This window comes from Rhinopithecus bieti, unplaced genomic scaffold (genome assembly GCF_001698545.2).
Source record: "Rhinopithecus bieti isolate Rb0 unplaced genomic scaffold, ASM169854v2 scaffold_17275, whole genome shotgun sequence".
Lineage (NCBI taxonomy): Eukaryota > Metazoa > Chordata > Mammalia > Primates > Cercopithecidae > Rhinopithecus > Rhinopithecus bieti.
Genome location: NW_016808908.1, coordinates 1417512 through 1432500, shown reverse-complemented (window position 1 = coordinate 1432500; position 14989 = coordinate 1417512). Strand labels below are relative to the sequence as shown.

General features: G+C 35.9%; 1 protein-coding gene across 1 annotated transcript in view; it reads left to right on the top strand.

Annotated features, from left to right (window-relative positions):
* The window catches only part of MTPN (myotrophin), a 53381-nt gene that overhangs the window by 15909 nt on the left and 22483 nt on the right, over positions 1 to 14989 (top strand). Inside the window, exons 2-3 of the mRNA XM_017887743.1 lie at positions 9940 to 10053; positions 10884 to 10967. Coding sequence (XP_017743232.1) covers positions 9940 to 10053; positions 10884 to 10967 — 198 coding nt within the window. The remainder of the gene's footprint in view (positions 1 to 9939; positions 10054 to 10883; positions 10968 to 14989) is intronic.

Here is a 14989-nt window from a genome sequence, read left to right as displayed (position 1 = left end):
GGAGGCTGGGGCAGGAGGATTGCTTGAGCCCAGGAGTTCATATCCAGCCTGGACAAGGCAGTGAGATGTTGTCTCAAAAAAAAAAGAAAGAAAGAAGAAAAGAGGTATATATCTCAAACTCTATCCAAATAATCATTGCTATAGATAGTTTCTCTCTGTAGTCCTCTGGAATTTGGTGTTCTAAGGAAGCCACAAATATGAGACCCGTCTAATTTAATTTTTTTGGCGTTAATGTGATTTTGACTTTTTAATTTTGGGGATCTTTTGCTTTATCTAAAGAAATTCTAAAACTGTATTTTGGGAGGGGGGAAAATCAGCTGAATTTTGCCTACAGTACAGTGAGTTCTTATAATCTATCGGCTCAGGCGTTTCCTGAGTTCAGAAAACTTTTTAAAACTTTCTACTCTCGTTCTGGTTCTGTATCATTTGTAAGTTAGAACTTTACACTCCTAATACCAATCATCTTTTTCTTTAAACATTTGTACTACTTTATTACCTTGGTATTCTGGGAAATTTCTTAAGTTTGTTCTCAAGTCTTTACTTGAGTTTTCTTAATTTGAATAGTGTTTCCCAACTCTACTGACTTTGGTACATATTTTAATTTTGCAATTGCAGTTTTAATTTCCTTGCTATATGTCACTTTCTCTGCAGCTTCCCTTTCCTATCAGCCTGCACCTCAGTTTGTTTACTTTGTGTGTTTGCCTGTTCTCTTCTTAAGACACCCTTATTGAGCCCATGTCTTTTGGATTCCATTTTGATTACTCTGTAGATGTTTTCTAAAGTTAAGTTTCTTTTCTTTTTTTTAATTAAAAACCAAAAAAATGGAGACTGCTTCATGAATTTGCGTGTCTCCCTTGCAGAGAGGCTGTGCTAATCTTCTGTGTATCATTCCAATTTTAGTATATGTGCTGCCGAGGCAAACACTGAAGTAAGTTTCTTATATTAAATCATTTCAGAGGTATGTATTTCCTTAGAGTTTTTTTTCTTTATTTTCTTTTTCTACTACATTTTAGAGGAAATGATTTTCAATATATTTCTTTTGCCCTATGATTAGTTTTTATACACATACCTCCATATTGGTTTTCTTCGTTACCTATCCTTTAAAGAGGAAATACTATCCAGAGTTAGGGTGTGCTAGCAGTTAGGATGTGAGGATTGCCTCTGACCACACTTAAAACCTGCTTGTGTACTAGAAGAATCCTAGTGCTGGTGGTTCTTTTATGTTCTCTATTGCCTAAGGCATAACTTCATTACATTGTTTTAAAAAACATGAAATCATGAAGACTTTTTTTGTTGTTTTAAAGAAAAAAAGTATTAGGCTTAGCCCAAGCTTTATTATCTCTTCATGGTAGCTTGATTAGACCCCTCCCAGGCTGGGCTACATCTCCTCTTCTGTATTCCCAAAACAAACTTGTAGCCTGTACTGCAGCTTTTAATCACTTAATATAATTTAATCACATTGTATGAATGGTTTACTTGTTGTCTTGCCTTTTATGGCTACAAATTCCTTATGGCAAATGACTCCTTTTTCATCACTATCTCAGATGCTTGCCACAATTCCCAAAACTTTATAAGCTATCAGTAAATGTTTCATGAATGATTAAGTAACCAAATTGATGTCTTTGGAAAATATTAGAATAAACTATTTAATAAGCATAAAATACTAGAAGGAAAAAACAACTTGGCATTGTAAAGAGGAAAGTATACCATATAAGTTTCATTTCATTCTGTTGTTGCGGTAAAGCAGGAGGCAGTACACTTCGTTTATCTTGATCTTAACAAAACAGATGTTCCCTTAAAAAAAAAAAAAAACAAGCAGATGTTCCTCCTGAATAATACTGACAAAGTAGAAAATCTTCCCTTGTTTGTAATACTGTTAAAAAAAAAAAGCAAATAACTCAGTGGGGATAGCCAGGTGGCATATATTAAGCTCTAGGGATATTCCCTGTACAGCCAATAACGTTGCTCTCAGAAATTAGATCTAAGACGTGTTCTATTTAATATTTAATTTCTCTTCTCTGGATTAAAAATAGTTGACGGCACACTTACCAAATTTTCATGAGAATAATATCATCAGGTTGAATCAGTGAATTTCACCATTTATGTTCTTCAGAGTCAGCTTAATATAATTCTATACTTTACACTCTAATATCTTAACCCACCCATGTATAGGTTTCAGTAGCGAAGCCAGGCATAGGCAATGATTGTTAGTGTTTCCACAAAGTACATTATCAACCCGTAAGTACTTTTCCCCCAAACTCCAAGGCAAAGTGGTGTCTGTGACCCTATTTTAGGGACATTAAAATACAGAAAAATGTGTGCTTTGGAATCAATGAAATATGGAACTGTTATGTTCTGTAAAATAAGAATTTTAGTGTTACAGGATATTTGATATTTATTGCATGTCTAGAATTAGACTAAGTAAACCACGGTACATCCATTTGATAGAATATATGTATCTTTCAAGAATGATGTCTCATGTGAAAGAATACATAGTGTAATGACAACTTTTTAAAGCAACTATTTTCATAGAAAAGGATTAAACACATTTATAGCAGAGTGCTAACAATGGTTGTATTTTGGATGGTAGGCCTTGCTAAAATAATTTGTAATTTCCAGATTTTATTTTATAAGTGGGTATGTGGTGGCAATGCGGTGGTTTATAACACTTATCAGGGGATCAGTTAGAAATCATGCTATGCTGATTTTCTTTTTTTGAAGTTTCTAGACTGTTATAAAGATAATCTGAAATACTTCACTGAAATTTGAATGTTTCAAAGATATCCTTGGGGGAATGATAGGAAAGGATGATTGGCTCAAAGTGTCATGAACTAAATCAGGGATCAGCACATGAGAGGTCTCTCTGACCCATTAGTGACTCAAATTCAGGATAACAGCAAATCAATGAAAATATTTAATTGTAGTTACAGTGTGTTATGACTGCTAAACACAATTAATAACCTAATGTAAAAATAAGAATTGCTTGTGCCGTGTGTCTGCAAGGGATAGAACCATAACTAGTAAACAGTGAATTTTCCAGTACTGAGAGCAGGAATGGACTGATCAGCAAGGTTCTGAATTACCTTTCATTAGAGATACTCAGTTATAGGTTGGGCAGACACAGGCAAGGATTGAAACATAGAATGGGTAGCTGAATTAGATGACTTTCAGAGCCCCTTCCAATACCGAGATTGTATAACTTTCAGAGACCCTAATAACGTTTTAAAAATACCACTTTTTGAAGTAATAGCTGTTTGGTAGGCAGCAGGTTGCATTGTGACAAAGCTGTTATAAGTGTCTATAGGAATTATTAAAATAAGACCGCTATGCACACGTCACCCACAGACATTGTAGGCAGTATATAAACAAGTAAGACGTTGTTCTTTCATTGTCCTTTCTTTAATGAAGTTTTTATTAAAGTATATGAATAACAAATACCTGATCAAATAGAGGTAAATGTAATGAGATACATATAAACAAGAACTATGAGGATTAAAGGAAGGCAATTATATATCAAGAATATCAGGAAAATACCAATAATATTTAACTTTTTTAAGTTGAAAAACCTGTCCAGTGCCCAATCCTAAAATGCCACGTGTCTTAGTCCATTTAGGGTTGTTATAAAGGAATATCTGAGGCTGAATACTTGATAAAGAACAAGGTTTATTTGGTTCATGATTCTGTTGTCTAGCAAAGCTTAAGATTGGGCACCTGCATCTGTGAAGGCCCACAGGCTGCCTCCACTCATGGCAGAAAGTGAAGGGGAGCCAGGTGTGGAGAGATCACGTGGTGAGAGAGGAAGCAAGGGAGGGAGGAGGTGCCAGGCTCTTATTAACACCAGCTCTCAAAAGAACTAATGGGATAAGAACTCACTTATCCCACACCCAGTGAGAGCATTAATCTGTTCATCAGAGATCCCACTCCCATGACCCAAACACCTCTCTTTAGGCCCCCACCTCTAATATTGGGATCAAATTTCAACATGAGATTTTCCTGGACACACATCAAAATTATAGCACTACACTTTGGCATTGGAATAAATGATAAAATAATTAGTTTCTCCTCCAACATGGAACTCACCAACTTATTGATGTAAACTGGTAATGCATTATCACTTTTTTTTTTTTTTTTAATTTTTTAACAGTAAGAGGAATTCAGGTTAGGACCAAGGAAGACTCAGAGAAGCCAATCTCGGGTTGCCAGAATGTAATCTTAAGACGTTTCTTGGGTTCCATTTGGTTTAGAATTTCACATAGACTTTCTCCTTTCCACTATAATCTAAATCCTCATCTTACTCTTAGAGGCACCAGAAGTCAGCCCATCCTAAAGCATGTTATGGTTTCTATGGTGGTTCCAGATAGAGTGTATGTATTTAATTTAAACTACTCACCAGAATATGCTATGAAGTAGTAGAGTTTCATATGTATATTATGTGTATACATTACATGTTACTTAGATTACATGTATGGAGTATACCATATTTAGAGAAAATAATAGCTTCAAAACAACTTAGTTTGTTTTAATATAATACAGTCTAGGTTGTGTATTTAATGACTGACAGACTTCATTTTGCAATGAAAGGAAAGAGTTTTAAGAGTAAGGGGAAGCTTTGTATTTGCAACATGGAGACCCCTGACCTCGGCATAAATGGTTATGGTAATAGTGTTGAGGGTGGAAGCCAAATTAGAGTGGACAGTGAAACACTGGAGATAGCAAATATAGACAATCCTTTTGTAAAGTTTAGCCCTGGAAGGGAGGAAAGAGAACAGTAACTGAAGGGCAGATGTCAAGTCCAATGAGAGGTTGCTGCTGTTGCTTTCTTAGTGGAAGAGCTGTGAATGGCACATGCTGGTGAGGAGCCAATGAAACAGGAGAGGTTGAAAACACTGTCAAGAAAAGAAATAATCATGAAGTTTCCCCAAAAAAACAAAGAAGGGATGATATACACAACATAGGTGAGGGATGGCTTTTGATAGGATGAGAGGATGGGTCAGTTCCAAAAAAGTGTGGTAGAAGTTCATGAGGGAGATCATGTCTGAAGGCAGTCTTCTGTATAAAGAAGGATATGGGCTCATCTGCTGAGAATGAAGGGGAAAGAGAAGACAGAAGTCTATTGTCTGTAATAAGTAGAAGAGGTTTAAAATAGTCTCTGTGGAAAGTGGAAGAGCCAGAGGAAAAGGAAAACATGGTAACATTTCCATGTGAGCTAAGGAACGTGTTAGGATTGTGTATCTCTCTTCTCTATCCCCAGAATTTGGGAAAGAAAATTAGGGTTTTGTTTTTCTCTGTAGCTGGTAATGTTTTATGAAGTTAGAATGAAGATTACAGAATAGATGACTGTATCTCTGCTGATGTCACTAAGGCCTAGAGTATAGGCTGGAGGCAGGGAAGAAAGGAACTATATAGAGCACTATCTTCCTTTCCTATTTCATCACTGCCACCCATCAAGAGTGCTGGTGAAATTGTCATTCAGCACCCCCTAACCATGGGATCTGTAGATAAAGACAGCTTTAATTCTTCCTTTTCAAAATGGATGCCTTTTATTTCTTTTCATGCCTGGTTGTACTGATTAGAACTGCTAGTGCAACACTGAAGTGTTAAGAACAGTCGTCGTTGTCTTGTTCCTGATCTTAGGAGGAAAGCATTCAGTCTTTCACCAATTAAGTATGATCTTAAATGTAGGTTTTTTGTAGGCCAAGGAAGTTTCTTTCTTATCCCAGTTTGCTAAATTCCGATGAGAAATGCATATTGGGTTTTTTTTTTAATCCATTGAGATGATCAATCATATGGCTTTCTTTGTTTGTTAAAATGGTAAATTATATTCACTGACTTTTCGATTATTAAATCAACCTTATTCCTGGGATAAACCCCACTGGATCATGGTATAATAACCTTTTTACATAGTGTTGGATTACTTTTGCTAAAATTTTGTCTAAAATTTTTCCATCACTTTTCATGAGGAACATTGGCATATAGTATTTTCTTATAACATCTTTGTCTTGTTTTAGAATCAAAGTAATGCTGAACTCATAGAATAAGTTGAGATAACATCCCATCTCTTCCATTTTCAGGAAGAGTGGGTAGAATTGGTATTACTTCTTCCCTTAAATGTCTGGTAGAATTTACGGTGGTGCCATCTGGAGTCTGAAGGTCTCTTTGTGGGGAGGTAATCTGTCTGTCTATAGACCGATATTGGTACGTTGTCTCTTCGCCCTGTTCCTGATGACGTTGGTAGAGGCTTATCAGTTGTATTGATCTTGAAGAATTAGCTTTTGATTCCTCTCGTTTTTCTGTTTTCTGTTTCTTTGATTTTTACCCTGATCTTTATTCTTTTCTCTTGCTTATTTTGGATTTAATTTTTTTCTAGTTTCTTATGATGGAAATACAAAGATTATTCATTTGAAATCTTTCTATTTTTCCAGTACAGGCATTTAGTACTATAAATTTCTCTGTAAGTACCGCTTTGCTAAGGCCCTGCTGACAAGGATTTTTTTCTGTCAGTCACACAAAGCCTTTTCAGTCTCATCGTCTTTTTGTCTGCTAAAATAAGAATTGTAATGTAAATGTCTGAAGGGATAAAGGAGAAAGTTTAAACTCACAGCTCCATTTCATAGGCATTTTGCACTCGTATTAAGAGTGCAAGGGAGGAAATAACATTTTTTATTTTTTGAGATGGAGTCCCGCTGTGTCGCCCAGGCTGGAGTGCAGTGGTGCAATCTCAGCTCACTGAAGGCTCTGCCTCCCGGGTTCACGCCATTCTTCTGCCTCAGCCTCCCAAGTAGCTGAAACTACAGGCGCCCGCCACCATGCCTGGCTAATTTTTTGTGTTTTTTAGTTGAGATGGGGTTTCACCGTGTTAGCCATGATGGTCTCGATCTCCTGACCTCGTGATCCTCCCACCTCGGCCTCCCAAAGTGCTGGGATTACAGGCATGAGCCACCGCACCTGGCCCTGGAGGATGTAACATTTTTGATTCAGGGAAGTATTTTTGACAAAGATCTTATTGATGATTTATTGCACTTATTTATTTGCTTTGTCTCACTCTGAGGTCTCATCCAGTTAATCCTGTCCAGCTAATATTAATAGAAAGGAAATGTTAATAATGGGAGAAAAACTAATTTTATCTGAATTGTTAAGCATTCTTTGCCTCAACAACATTTTTGTAGTTGTGAATAAAGACTAAGGTGATGTGCCAGTTTGCCCTTCCTATTTAAATTTGATTTTGAATATAAAGAATGTTACAATAAATGTCTTTAATTATTCATATTTCATTATGCAGAAACCTGCCTTAATCCTATTTTGAATAATCTTTTAAGTCTACTATAAGCCAGTACCAGGAATCCACAAAAATAATAGTTAACCTTTATTAAATATAATAGCCTTCATTAAACATTTATTAAACAATGTTTCAGGCACTATGCTAAACACTTTGCATGAGTTATCTCTTCTAATGAAACACTGAAACCCTGTGAAGTGTAGGTATTTCTATTCCCATTTTACAGATAAGGAAACTAAAATTTAGAAAGTACCTGGTCTCTGGTCCCACAGCTAAGTGGTAGAGTTGGAGTGCTAACCTGGTCTCCAGTGATTTTAGGCACATTATACATCCTTATATATATCTTATATATATACATTATATTACATGTATATACATTATACATTCCTCCTATATCCTGATTTACAGGAGGCTCTGTTGTAATGCATATATCAGATACGGACTTAAGTAAACAATCTATTAGAAATTATTGCTTTGCATTATTGAAGTAGTCTTAAGTTAGATTGTTTTATCATCTAATATTTCAGAATAGGAAAATGCTTTCTGATGAAACTCTTGATCCTCCAAAAATATATATATTTGAAATACACATGTGGGCTTGAATTTGGAAACACTCTATAATTTAGTTCCCTTAGTGCTTCACTGATACCATTGGTTGCTATGGCAGACAGTTGATATCACCCTTCTCTCAGAATGCTTAAAAATAAGTGAATTCATATTTGAGTATACCTATTGTGTACATAGATAATACTTATAGATAATAGCTAACCGTATTTCTATTAATATTAGCTAATATGATATTTAAGTGCTTTACATGGATCATGTAGTTTAACCCTAACAACTCCATGAGCCATAGGTACTGTCATCTCTGCACATAGAAGGTAACTTGCCCAAGGTCTAATGGTGATGGAGAACCTGCTCTTAACTCCCACATCGTACTGTAGGATAATATAAAGAAGAAAACATAATTTCTACTGTCAAGGAATTTGCATTCTGTTGGGAAAGAAGGCGTACACGAAGTTGTAAGGGTACCATATATTTAAATACTAACTGATTCTTGTGAGTTTTACGAGAAGGAGAGCTTACCATTATCATGGAAAATTTCATAACAGAGTAAATCTTAAATTTGATTGAGGCTTGTAGGACCTATAGTATTTAAATTAATGGGAAGGTAAGTGACAAAGGGGAGGGGGAGTTTGGAGTATGTGTGTTTGAAAGAATGGTTTATAGTGGCTGTAAAATGATAGGGCTCCGAACATCTTGATTCAGGGTATGGCTTGATGAGTTGACCAAACTATGCTAAGTGAATAATACAATTGTTGAGAAAATAAACTTTGTTTGAGCCAGGGTCTCACTCCTATAACCAAGGCTGGAGTGTAGTGGCAGGGTCATGACTCACTGCAGCCTCAACTTCCTGGGCTCAGGTGATCCTCCTACCTCACCTCCCAAGTAGATGGATCACAAGAGCATGCCATCACGCCTGGCTAATTTTGTATTTTTAGTAGAAATGGGGTGTTGCCATGTTTCCCTTGCTGGTCTTGAACTCCTAGGCTCAAGTAATGCACCAGTCTTGGCCTCCCAAAGTGCTGAGATTACAGGTGTGAGCCACCACACCCAGCTGAGAGGATAAACTCTTTAGAATGTTTTGCTCCTCAGTGAAATCTGAACTCTCCTAAGAGGGAAGGGGCAAATACTGAAATAGAAGCAGCATGCTGGTACAGAAAGAGAATGGGTTTAAATCTCTGTTACTAACTGAACCACAGTAGAAAGTTATTTAACCTCTTTCAGCTTTAGACTTTTCATATATTAGATGGAGGTTTTCTCTTCTTGGGGTAGTTTGAAGATTAGAAATAATGGGTGTATCACAGTGCCAGATGTGTTGCAGCAGGTCCATAGAGAAAGTAGTCATCATTTTTAGTCTCTGTTAATCTTCAGTGAATGAAAATGACTTTTTTAGACTTAAGTTCATTTTTCTGGCACTATACCTCCATTCATCACCAGGATTGTCATGTTCTTCTGAAAGCCCCGAGGTCCTTTTTTTATAGCACTTGTATTTTGAAATTATATGTTTAATTATGTGATTATTAATATCTTTCCCCCAACCCCAGATGGTAAGCTTCATACAGTCAGGAGTCTTGTCTGATTTTGCTGACCACTGTCTTCCTACTGTCTAGCACAGTGCCTACCACACAATTGGGCTTTACTGAATGTTAAATGAAATAAATTCTTAATACCTAATACTGAAATTACATTATGATATTGATGACTGCCTACATCAAAGTGGGAATACTTTCTTTGAAGAATTTAAATACGTGTAATATGAACTGTGTAAAATATCAGTGCTTGAACTCACTAGTCTCTTGTGGTCACATATTGACATTATGCTGATTGAACTCCTTAGAAATGGAGGACAGTAATGTATTTCAGTACATTTATCATTGTTGTATATTGTTTTCAGCTTAACTAATCATGGCTTGAATTTCCATCATACTGTATGTTAACTCTTGTGCAGAATTTCATTTCAAGTTTTTGGTTATTTTATTTTGCAAGAAATGTTGTTTCATGAAACACGGCTTTAAGAAAGTGAAAATATCAGGTGCCTCGTTTCACTTCTTCAGTCTTCCATTCATATAAATATTGTTTTCATTTGCTTTTCTTATAAGGGAGAAGATGTCAACCGGACACTAGAAGGTGGAAGGAAGCCTCTTCATTATGCAGCAGATTGTGGGCAGCTTGAAATCCTGGAATTTCTGCTGCTGAAAGGAGCAGATATTAATGTACGTAGAGGACATGATCATTCTTGAAAAAAATTTCTGTTAATATGCTATAGGTAATTGTTTTCTATAGATTATAAAATAGTTATTTGTAGAAACTTCGTTCTAAATAAGAATACAGTCTGAAATTATGCCAAATTGCCTATAACTTAGAAATACAGAGGTGGGATTTTAAAATAAGCCAAAAAACCTGACTTTTAAAGCTGACAAAATTGAAGGTTAGGATGTTTCCCCTGTGGCTGTTGCTTTTCAAGTTCTAAAGCTTAGGGAGTTAGCACTATCTGTGGGTAACAAATGGCTATGATGTAATAGAGCATAGGACTCTGCAGTCATAGGCTAAATCTGAACTGGATTATTGGACAGAGGTCAATGGGCAAGTGGTCAGAAAAGTGCAGTCATCTTCCAACTTTAGCCTTTTGTAGCTTCTGTATTTCAAGGGATGCCGTGCTATCTGGCCCTTTACCTCGTCATTGGCTGTGTTTTACCCCTGTCTTCCCTTACTGGACCACATTGGCATTTCTACAGTTGTGGGGAATCAAGGCTTAGAGAGGCTAAATAACAGTACCACAGTAAGTGGCAGAGCCAAGATTTGAGCTGAGGTCAAAGCCCTGCTCCCTATGCTCTACTACTCCGACTCCTAAGGAAAGACATTGTTCATGGGCCTGGGTCTCTGGTGGTTCTAAGAGACTAGACACTTGACTCTGTGGATTTATTTATTTATTTGTAGAAAGGCAACTAGGTAAATCTAGTAAAACTCTTACTAGATTTCTAGTTAAAACTAGAAAGTAGGAAGAAATGAAAACGGATAAGGTTATCTCTTTATTATTTCGTAGGCTCCAGATAAACATCATATTACTCCTCTTCTGTCTGCTGTCTATGAGGGTCATGTTTCCTGTGTGAAATTGCTTCTGTCAAAGGTGAGGTCAATTGCTAATTGTATTGCTTTTTCTATTACTATGTTTAAGCCAAGTATTTACTTGTTAATTTATTTGAATTTTGTGTGACAGCAGGGACAGAAAACTGGAAGCAATATACAAAATTGAGGTCTAATGCTTGCTACTCAGAATAGCTGGCCCATAAACTGTTACCAGTTTGTGGTAGGTAAGGAGCTTGGGTGAATATAAATCATCAGTCCCTTTGTCAAGAAAATATTTTACACACACAAAAATCAGCTTGAAATAACCATTGTTGTACTTGATGATATAGAAAAATGTCATTTTGGACAGTAACACTTTGTGGAGTGACACCAGGTTCATAACACCACACTTTGTTTGAGTAGCACTGGTTTGAAATGAATACATTTCATTTTCTGGAATATACACCAAGCAAAATGGTTTAGAGGTAGTTTGCTGTAAGTAAGGACTCTCCAAGTTACCTGGTTTCTTGATATGCTTAAGATAGTGGTAAATTCGGAGTTTTCCTACCTTTTCTGTCTTTGCTATTATAAGCCCTTAGATGGAGTTCAAAATCCAGACTCAGAAATTAACCATTTAGTTGCAACCATTCTAGGTGTATTAGATGGATCCTACAGATATTGGAAAGCAAGAAATCTTCAGAAAATATTACCAGTTACAGTATTATCACTAGTATTTAATTCCAGCCTTGTCATTTTATGACCATACTCTGGAAAGTGTTGTTTATAATATTTCATTTGGGATCTTAAGTCCTGCTAAAAGAAGCAAGAGAAAAACAGAAATGAAATGAGTAGATGTATATAAAGCATTTTGCCACAGTGCCTGATACATAATAAGTACTCAGTAAGTAGTAGCTTTTACTATAACTAAGGCTGAAGAGGATTTTATGCTTTGTAGTGTCCGCTTCAATAAGATACAAAGAAAATTGGGAAAGAAGATAGCACCTTTATCTCTTAACACTTTATTGACAACTTTGTAAAGACATGGTTCTAAACATAGTTAATTTGAGTCCTCTAATTAGAACTAGGGTTTTTCTACGCATAGCTTCATGTTAACCACAATTGCTGGATTTCTTTAAATATGTTTGTTGTTGTTTGGGTTTGGGTTATATATCAAGAGCAATTTTTATACCTTACTGATATGAATGATGCATTTGTCCAAAAGCCAAAATAAATGGAAATATTATTCTTTGCCACTAGTGGATCCAGCATCTGTGACAGGGTGTGTTCACAAAGATTTCCAGTCACTGTCTTTCTCTTTACTCTTCATCCCTCCCCAAGATCCATGAAAGGATTACAAAGTACCTTTGAAAACTGCTAGATAATTTCATCCCTGGGAAATATTTTTGCTTACTGTATCAAAAACAGATTTGCTGTTTATGAAAGATTTACATAATTTCAATATTGTATTAGTTAGGACTCTGTCTTACAAGTAACTGAACCCAGCTCAGACAGGCTTAAACAGTAAAGAGATCTTATTAATTTATATAACTGTACAGTTGAGGCACAGCTTGACCCTGTATTTAAGATCCATGACCATGATCTGATTTTTTTATTTTTATTTTTGGCCTGTCTCAGGTCTCTTCCTCAGCATTGGCTTTATTTCCATGGCTTCAGCCTATCTGCTAGCTCTCAAAAGAAATGGAGGACTCCCTCCTTACCCTTCTTTCCCTCTCTTTTCCTGACCTTTTTTTCACCCAGCCAAGGGTTTTGTTCTCTGAAAATAAAAACCTCCGTGGGATCATTTTTTGCTTAGGTCCCTGGTCATTTACTCAGTGAGCTGCCCTCAATGTACTCTTTCCTTCTAACCGTATCTCAAACTGTAGATCAGAACAATTTTTCTTTGTGTTAGACCTCTCTCTCCTCCTAGGAAAAACACAACAGGATATAATTTTTATGCTATAGAGAACCCAAACCATTGTTCTGTATTCCTTATTCCCAAAACATGAGGCTTCAGGTCATTGAGACCTTGTGGTTTTAAGTTTCCATTGTTAAAAGAGTTGAAAACATTAAATGAGTTCCTGAAAAGTTGGCTTGATTTGCATGTACATTAGGCCCTAAGATGTCATCCCAGAAGGTTCTCTATGTGTGTACTGTGTTGCTAAATTATTGATTGTGAGTTGTCTTACTTTTAACTAGTTTGTTTTTTCTTTTGCGTATGCCCATTTTGTTCTTTTGTGTCTGAACCTTGACTTTTTTTAGCCAAATAAGTGACATTTGGAGATAGCTATGTTGGTAGCAGACCATTTGTAACCATGTAGAGCTGTTGTATTATATGAAAGAGATTTTCTTCTTACCTTTTTGAAATCAGCATAGTACATTTTAGTTCTGCTTTTCAAAATTAATTACTTTGATTTTATTATTGCATAAGCTTCTGTAATGGATACCCTGTAGTTTTTGTTAGGCAGATTTTTTTTTGAAAATTGATTATACTCTTTCAAAAATTCTTAGTTGTTAAAACACAGCTGTTCCAGTGCATCTTTTAAAAGTTATAATCAGTGTTTATATTAAGTCTAGTTTGTTCTACCTTTTATCAAAAGTAGAATTCTTATGGATTATTATGACTTCACTTGAAAAGACTTGGTTTAAGAACTTTCCAGATTCATTGGCATTTCCAATACATTATCCAGTTGATTTATCCTTAGCGTAGGAAAAAAGGCAAAATAATAAATAGGGATTTAGAAAGTCAGTATGACCACAACTAATGGGGAGAAATCAGAAAACAAACATGATTGCTAGAATATTTGAAATCAAACTTTATGTGATACACTGTATCATTTATAAATTATAAACCCAAATACTTAAGTGTTATTATCTCTCTTTTATGGATAAGGAAACGATTTATCTCAGGGTGGTCTAACTGCTTGAAAGTCAAATACAATGCAATGGAATCAAGATTTGTTCCAAGATGTAGGATTCAGCAGCCTGTGTTCTTACTATTACTTGAAATTGCCCTTCAGACTTACCGTCAGGACAGTTAATGAGAAATGGAACATGTACATATCTGCAGGTAAAAGACTTGTGGCCTCATTTTAATTGGCATGCTGGTAAATGAGAAAATGTAGAGATCAACAGATGGGAGGCTTCCATTTCAAAGTTTAGGTCTGAGCACATTCTGTGGTATTCCCTTTTTGCCCCTAATGACGGAAAAGATGTTTTTAAAGTGAGTTGATCAGTATCTGCTTTGGACCAGAAGAACTGGATCCATCAAACAAGAAATTATAAGGAAACCTTGAAAGACAGAAAACAGGCAGGGTAGGGCCAAAGAAGAAATTCCCAAATATGAGCAAGACAGTATTGTTGCAAATGGTAAGAGCTGATCCAGGGCCACTCCCAGAGGTGCCCAGTACCCCCAAACAACAAATGGAGTGATAACTTGGATGCACTTCAGGAAGAAGCAAATTAAACCCAAAAGGAAAGACTGAGATGCAAGAAGGGGAATGATAAGCAAGAAGTTAGTATGAATTAGTATGTGAATAACTAAACAAATATTTAACACTGAAGTTTTTAAAAAATAAGCTGGAACCAAATAAGGTAAATAATATGAGATGATCAAAGCTTCTGGTATTTTCACCAAATCCAGAGTACCTGAGAAACATGGTAAAACTAGCAAGAAGAAACAAGGGAAAGGAGGCAGATAATGCAGCCTCAAGAAGCATCCTAGAAGAGGTAGCAGCAGCAGAGGAATGAGAGTGTGAAGAAGCTGATGTGAGTGTGTGAAATAGACACCCATAATAGAAAAGTAGAAACTGACCAGTACAGCAGTCTGTGGAGAGGCCAAGCCCAATGCCTGTTTTTATCAAAGCAATAATAGGCAGCCTGTATAATTATGTGTCATTTAGAATTATAATTATCTCAGTGAAATAAGGTTCCCCTTTATTTGCCCTAAAAAATCTTAACCAAGAAGTTTTTGGAATGAAAAGGGTACTTAAAAGGTGGTATTAAAAAACCCTTCAGTTCAAAAGTTGGCAAACTTTTCTTTTTTTTTCTTTTTTTTTTTTTATTATTATACTTTAAGTTCTAGGG